The following is a 7782-nucleotide window of genomic DNA, read 5'->3' as shown; positions in this document are numbered from 1 at the left end:
ACCTAGGTTGATGCGATACAGGTCTTCCCTCGGGCACTATATAAGCTAAGGAATAATTACGGGCAGAGCAGCAGGACAGCGGGTCCACCTATAGTACCGAGCATTGCCACCTATAGTACCTATCATTGTTAGGGTTGAGTAGCACAGGAGTTCAACAGATTCAAAGAGTAGCATGAAGAGTAGCCCTTCCTTCTTCCATCTGCTGCGATCTCTAATGGACCCACCCTCTGTGATACACACACTCATAGTGATCTGCCTGCACATCGTAGGATCTCGCGTATCCAGTCGATGTTTCCCCTATACCATTACGTTGATGTCAGTAAGGAACAACCCTGAGTGATATGTTAGTTAGAAGAGCCATAGGAGACACACACCATAGCTCGGGCGGAGAAACTTGCTTGTATAGCTTTCAGCATTCGGCCATACCTTCTTGACCGATTGACTTGGGTCTATGCCAGCTATAGCAACTCCGGTAATACCTTTTTCCGTTAAGCCAGTCCATACTTGTTCTCAATGCCTCATGTTTTGGCCTCGTGAGTCATATGGTCTTCCTAGCTGATTCTCCTCGTACGGGTGAGCGAATGAGATTGCAGTAACTAATCTCTATCAGTAAGCGGGGTCCCAATAACCCAGCCTTGATCTCAATGTTTACCCATAGTTTCAAAAAGGGTGTTGTTCGCTCTAATCCATTTACTCAACTATTCCTTTTTTACTCACCTATCCCAGCCAACATGAGCGTTGCTGCACTGCACTATAGCGGTGGCGCGATCTATCTTCCTTTCTATGCTCCAAAAAAGCAACTATAGCCGAGTGATCGGGGAAACTATCACTATGATTTCTGAACATGAGCTCGGCACAGAAGCAATTTTTGATCTCTACGAAAGGACATACATTCAATTATCACGTAAATAGATAGGTGATCTCCGAAGAAGCGCTACTCGACTCAACTATCGCTATGCGGGTTATACATCTTTCCTCCCCTCAGATTCAGATAACTCATGCTTTGGGACTGCCCCACTTCAAATCGATAAGGCTCCTGATCCCACCCGGTTATCTCACTCTCAATTGGTAAGGCTCTCTGGGTCTATCTATTTAGAAACGTGCCCAACGTCTGGGGCAAGAGAGCTTTCCGTGATTATAAACCCACATGGGATGGGATGATAGGTCTGATGGTAGTGATGATGGGCTGGATGCTGGTATGCTGGGCTGATAGTGATGGTATGGATGGTAGTGATGTGATTAGCTAGTCTCAGGGAAGAGCGCTCAAACCTCCGCCTCCTTAATATGCAGGAATAGGAGGGTGAGGGTGAGCCTGTCGAACTCTCGACCTCTGGGAGAGGCAATGAACGCTCGACCACCGGGAGAGGGAAAGATGTTCAAACCTCCGCCCCCTCATAATTGGGTGAAAATGATAAATCTCGTAGGGAACGTAGTCGAAAGAATGAATGCATAATGACATATGCCCATATATGCATGATCTGCTAAAGCGTAATTACGTATATAATGAATGACTGCATCGATATATGTGTCATACCAGATTCGATGTGATTCATTAGTCATTCTTGAGAGATTGAATGATGCTCATTATATATGTCATTACATTCTCTCGAAGAATTGATCAAAGAATTAGATAGGTAATTCCGTAATGAATTCTATATGTCATTATGCATTCATGAATTCTATATTCCCGTGGTTCATTCTTTATATATGTCATTACGCTTCAAAACCTCCGCCTCCTCTCCTCTCCTCTCCCTTATGGTTGAGCACCCTAAAGGGTCCTCTCCTTATCAGTTGAGCCTGCTTACGCATCCTTATCAGTCGAGCCCGCTAAAGGGTCCTTATCAGTCGAGCCTGCTTACGCATCCTGAAAATGCTATAATAGGACCTTTAGGTGCTCGACCAAGAGGGAGAGGAGAGGTGCTCGACCAAAAGGGAGAGGAGAGGTACGTTAGTGACTTTTTTAGTTACTTATTTGATAGGGCCACCCAATAAGTAAATTGAAACTGGAGAAGAATATCGTATACAAAGAGATATCTCATTATATATGTCATTACGCTAAGGTAAGGTGCGAAGCAGCTTTCCCTCCGGGGCAAGGACCCATTCTCTGGCTCGAAGAGACAGAGCCGTATTCATAAATACTCGAAGAGCTCCTTATGCCTGCTTGAGTGACTAACCCTGAAAGATGACTACATTAGTTTCACCCCAGCCCTGGGCATACTCTGCCCCGTATACCGGGCAGATGGCTTTATTGCATACCGGAAAAAGGAAAGAGGTCCATTAGGTTATTCCATTAGGTTATTCCATAGAAACAAAGGTCCATTAGGTTATTCCATAGAAACAAAGGTCAGAGGGGGGCCTCTCGGAGAGAGAAAGAAAAAAGCTGGCATATTATAGTCTTTCCTACTTGCGCCTTTTAGGGGCGGAGTCCTCACTATTCCGATGGTGAGGGCCTTTTAGAAACTCGTGTTGCTCCCAGTGAAATTTCAATAGTATTTTCTTCAAAGCAGAATCCATTTGTTTCCGAGTTATAAAGGGCACAGGGGCTCTATCCAATGCCGGACCCCATTTCTTCTTAATAGCGGCTAGGGGGGCGGAAGATATTTTCGCCAAATGAAGTAGACACGCAGTTAGCATTTTATGTCTAAGTAACTCCCTGGTTTTGCGGGAGTTATGGCCTTTGCAGTAAAAGGCAAGATAACTCACTAACTTGTGACTATAGAGCTCGATGACGCTCTTTTGTTGTTTCTCTAGATCGTCCGGGTCCGTAATTGGCATAATCAATGCTTGATGCGTCTCAAATAGAGTAGTGATTTTGTGCGATATTCGGGGTAATGGAGCAAATAGAGTGATATGGCCGTCCCCATAAAGTTTGATCAATATTCCCAAAAACAGAAAAGAAGGGCCCCCCTTCTCATGAATAGAGATGGTAAGGCTCAATTCGAGATCAGCTACAAGGGAATTCAGCTTTTCTAGGATGATCTCCTGCTTGATGAGTTTGACCCCGCAAACACCCACAAGGATGTTATCCACGTAGCAGACGTAATGGACGTAAGGGGAGGCGGCTAAAAACGTCTGCACCCTCATGTCTAGCTCATGCATGTAGATGTTCATCAGTACTGGAGAGAGAGGGCACCCTTGGGGAAGGCCTCTCTCTCCATCATAACGAATACCTTTCTTGTCCATTATGGGAGTTTTGAGAAAGAAAGAGATGAGATGAAGCAGCTTAGGGTCGTCAACGACATTCCCGATATAATCTAACAATCGAGTGTGAGGAATGATGTCAAAGCAACGAACGACATCCGCGGTAATGCAATAGTGAACGTCTTTCCAACCCAATACGGCCCAATAACACGTCCTGGTCCCTCTGGCCTTTCTAAACCCGTGGGAATAGTCAAGAAAGATGGTTTCATAAAGTTGACTTAAGACTGCTCCTACTTCATCCATTACCAGGACGTCCTTGGGGTTAGGAATGGTAATAGGCCTAAACTGCCCTGGTCTTCCCGGTTTGGGGATGAATACCCGGTACAACGGGAGAAACCTGAATGATTCCTCATGAAGAGAGTCTAGGATTTTGAGATACTCCGCCTCGTCAAGAGCATACATGTATCGATTCGGGGTGACATCCTTCCCATTGTGCTCCTGATACAACTCTTTTCTTTTTTCAAGAACGAAAGGTCTGGAGGTCTTGCACTTCCGAGGGCAAGGGAAAAGACGTACAAATCTTCCATGCCCAGGTTCTTGAGGGAAGGAAGAACCGGAGCGACGAAAGACCAAATAGAAGCTCGAGAAAGAAGAGACGACCTCGAAAAGTGAAGTGAAGACGACAATCATGGGGGACTATTGCTAACTCTGGTTTCAACGGAGGGATAACTAATATGTAATGCCCGGCTGGAGGGAGAAAAGAATCTGTTTATTAATCAAGTATATCCGCGTGGAACTAATCCATTTAGCTGAGGGAGGGTGGGACTATAGACATTGGAATGGCCTAAAAAACTATGAATTCTGTCTTCCCCAGGTGGGGTTAGGTGCCCATGCTTACCCGTGGTAAAGAAAGAATAGAAGTTCGGTCCTCCTTATCTCAACTGAGGAGTAGACCCCAACCTCTTATTCGTTGAGAGTCGATCATCTAGGGACCTGCTGCTAGTCACTCACTTCCTAGAATCGATAGGCCTCTTTACCATCTGAAGCCATTCTAAAGCACGGAACTGAAATCCATCTACGCTACGGGGTGGGATCCATCTCTCTATCTTTCTTCCTTCGGAAGAGGCTATCTGTCTAAATAAGGTTTGGGGAGGCCAAATCAATAAGTGAGTAATAAGAATAGGTAGAAAGCTATAAATAGACAAGTTTTGAGCTCTAGTATGAAATATAATAAACTATATAAGAGAAGACTGAAATAAAGATGGTTCTACAATCTATTTGAAGTAATGTCATTAACTAGAGAGAGAATTGTGTTTCCTCGAAAGCAATAATGGTAAGCGAATCAATCTCCCTGACGTAGACCTAATGATTCCAGTGATTCATCTCCAGCACGCACTGGGGATGAAATGACCCCTCATGCTTGCCTGATCCACTCGTTAACACTATTGAGTGATCGGGAGATAATGTCTAGTATAGATAATATAGAAGAGGAAAGGGAATCAATCACTATTGTATGGTTTATAGCCCACTAGGTTCCTACCTTTCTCGTGGTCCTATCTACTCTACTCTGCACATTACGCGCACTCTCGAGCTTCCGCACCAGAACACACACAGCGGTGCTAAACCACAAATGCATGCAGAACCACCAACCAATAAGTGAGTGCATGTGGTTAGTTAGGAGTTGAATGGTGAGCTAGTACAATATTTGAGGTCACTTTACTTGCTCTCATTATCCCCGCACCCTTTCTTCGCTTCGAACCGATCGAACTTACCTGACATAGATACATTTGAGGAGTAACTAAACGAAACAAGGGCGGGGAAAGGAAGTAATGGGCTAAAGAATAAGTAATTGCTAGAACGACTTGTCACCAAATAATCCGCCAGTTACACCGAAAGAGACGGTCAGCACAGCCAGAATGACGTAACCCAAGTTCATTATTTATGTGTCTAAATCCCGCTTTCAGGTATTAGAAACTAGATAGGATGGGTTCACTCGCTTCACTCGTTCCCCTGCTACGGGTCACTCGCTTCGCTCGCTCACTTTGAAAGAAATGTGATTTACGTTCTAATCATTAGAACCATCTCCCTTGCTGACTTGCCAACGATAGACTGATCGAAGCAAGAAAGAGTAAGTTGAGATTGGAATCTAAAGACGTGGGTGGTCCGTGTGTCCTGCTCTCAAGGGACATCCAATTCCCTCTCTTCCTTGCTCAACTGATAGAATATTGGAACAGAAGATTATATCACTTCATTTTGGTGGAAATCATGTATATGGAATAAGTGGATTTACATATAGCTAGAATGGGATGGTGAAATTGGCATGCACCAGGGCGGGTGCGCTAGCGAGGACCTACCTATTGAAAGAATGTCAGGAAGGCAATATGAGGGGGTCCAGTACGTACGATAAGGTTGTTTAGCAGCTTGGTCACTAATAAGCTGATTCTGCCACTAGCTGGAACATGGTGACTCTGTGTGAAAGGACAGCCAGCCCCTCTACGTGTCGTTATTCGGTGGAGGCATTTCGAGGACCGGCAGGGGCTCGACCATAAGGGAGAGGATCACTTTCACCTTTTCTACGGAGATTCCATAGTGAGATAGAACAAAGCCAAGCAACCGTGGGTGGTCACACCAGCTAAGGTTTGATTTGCCGCATCTCAAGCTCTGTCCGACATCTTGATTTCTCCAATGAGTCTGGTCCGGAAAGACCAAGTATGTATGAAGATTCTGTTTCATTTCAGTTCATTGAAAACCAGCTAAGCTCTAATATAGCGCCATCTGAGCACACACAACAGATGATGGGGCGGCTCGCGGCCCATCGATTGCGGGGAATAGTTCTTTTAGGTAAGCAGCCCTGGCCCACCCAATGGTAGTAGTAGTAAGTATACTTAGGTGGTATAAGGTGGGAACTACTATGATTGGTTGTTTTCAAATTCATATAGTAGTAGTTGTTACTTGTTGGGATTCAACTCGTTATTCAATTGATAAGTGATTTCATTGAGGGAAAGGAGTCCACCTTGCCCGGAACTTCGGTAAGGCAGCAAGTGTTCCTCTCGGCCGTTCTCGAGCTACACGAAGTGTTCCTCTTGTTCCTTGCCTCTTTCATTACCCACACAGAGCTCGCTAAGACGAGCTTAGTATGTATTTGTTTTCACGAAATTGAAGAACACACCCTAGCCCTGGGTCTGGAGGGCTCAGTGAAAGAAACCGCAATGTGAGGGAGGGACAGATTCACCTCTATATATGTTCATTAGTCACATGTTCAATGGGGGTCTGCTCTGGGTCTGGGATGAAATTCTCTCTCCCAGCAAAGCAATATTGGATTGGAGCCCTGGCTGGCCTACTCGATGATGGGAACTTCAAAGTTCCATCTATGCCATCCATCATTGCCCCTTCCAACTGACCTAGGGTTTTTGACCTCTGTATGTGGTTGGGCATGCGCCCCACTTTCCGGCCGGGATGATGAAGGCAATCAAATAGGTAGGTTGGTTTATTTACCCCATTATAGAGTGGGATTGAGACCTACCTAAAATGTAGGTGTCCTCCGCTGTGTTATTCGTGAAGAACCATAATCTCTTTCTTGCTTGTTGGGCGATCAATGTGTGTATGTGCCCATAGTACTAGTATAGCAAGCCAAAAGCAATCAAGTTGAGGAAGGAAATAGGTCATCTGGGGGAAGATCCTCATTCTTGTCTAGTGGTGTGATCTCGTCGGGTAGTAACATCCATGAAGAAAAGCTAGGAGAATCTCAAGTTATTAAGGAAAGAGAAGAGTATATAAGGGCCATTTGAACCGACGGGATGGGAGTTGCCTGTCCGTCCTTCCTCTGTAGAAGCGTGTGACCTTAATAACACGGGCCAAACCGATCAGTAGGCAGGGTTCGAGGCAAGATCAAAGCAGTCGTTTAGCGACACCCTCCCTAAGGATTATCAGGGAGTTGGGCTCAGTTCAATATCGGGTTGGGCTCAGGCAGTAAGTAGGCTTCTCCCTCCCTGGGGTGTTCAGTGAAGGTTAGTCTCAGTGGGGGTGGGGCTGTAGTTAATGCTGTTACCATCGACTAGCTATAGGCTGGATAGCTTTCCTACTTCTCGATGGACAACAAAGTTAGGCCAACCGTGGGTGAAGTTATCTATCCCTTGATTCTACTCCCTAACCGGAGAGTGGGTGAGGGCAAGGAGAATAGAGTGTATGAAACGGTTCAATGAGAAAGCAGTTTGTCCATCTGAGCTACGGCCAGCCTTCAGTGGGTGGGGTTGGCCAGCCCCAAGTTGCTATATAGTTCCTTCCCCAGGCAAGATCCTTTGTTTCTAGCTCCGGCCAGCCCGTAGTCGCCTTTCCACCATCATGAGTTCAACGAGTAATCAATTGATGAGGGTCTGCTACCTTGCCTCTCAGGCTGTTTTATATGTTCTGTTAGGCAAGGTGCTTTAAGTAAGTCACAATGAATATGATTTTGTCACTATTTGTAACTATTTTCCATTGTCACTCTTTGTATCTGCTTTTTGTCACTCTTTGTAACTCAATGTAACAACTTCTTTCCTCGCTTTTTGTCACTATCAAGCCTTCAAGTTAGGGTTGGTTAGTGACAAATAGTTCTAGTTCTGGGAGGTTGGTTTATGAATATCTTCCCCTTAATTGCGCACT

At 45.2% G+C, this 7782-nt stretch overlaps 1 protein-coding gene across 1 annotated transcript; it reads right to left on the bottom strand.

Moving 5' to 3' along the window:
• Positions 1 to 2400: 2400 nt before the first annotated feature.
• Positions 2401 to 3831, bottom strand: LOC149139136 (uncharacterized). Its single transcript, XM_089450606.1, has one exon. It carries the CDS (start codon positions 3829 to 3831, stop codon positions 2401 to 2403), a length of 1431 nt encoding a protein of 476 aa, XP_089306732.1.
• Between the last annotated feature and the right edge of the window lie 3951 nt (positions 3832 to 7782).

Source organism: Pinus tabuliformis, chromosome X (assembly GCF_031772625.1).
Source record: "Pinus tabuliformis cultivar Carrire ecotype Pingquan chromosome X, CPIR1, whole genome shotgun sequence".
NCBI classification, from domain to species: domain Eukaryota; kingdom Viridiplantae; phylum Streptophyta; class Pinopsida; order Pinales; family Pinaceae; genus Pinus; species Pinus tabuliformis.
This window is presented reverse-complemented; position numbering and strand designations above follow the sequence as displayed.

Coding starts and splice junctions, on each gene's coding strand:
- LOC149139136 (XM_089450606.1), bottom strand. CDS start 3,831: ATGATTGTCGTCTTCACTTCACTTTTCGAGGTCGTCTCTTCTTTCTCG.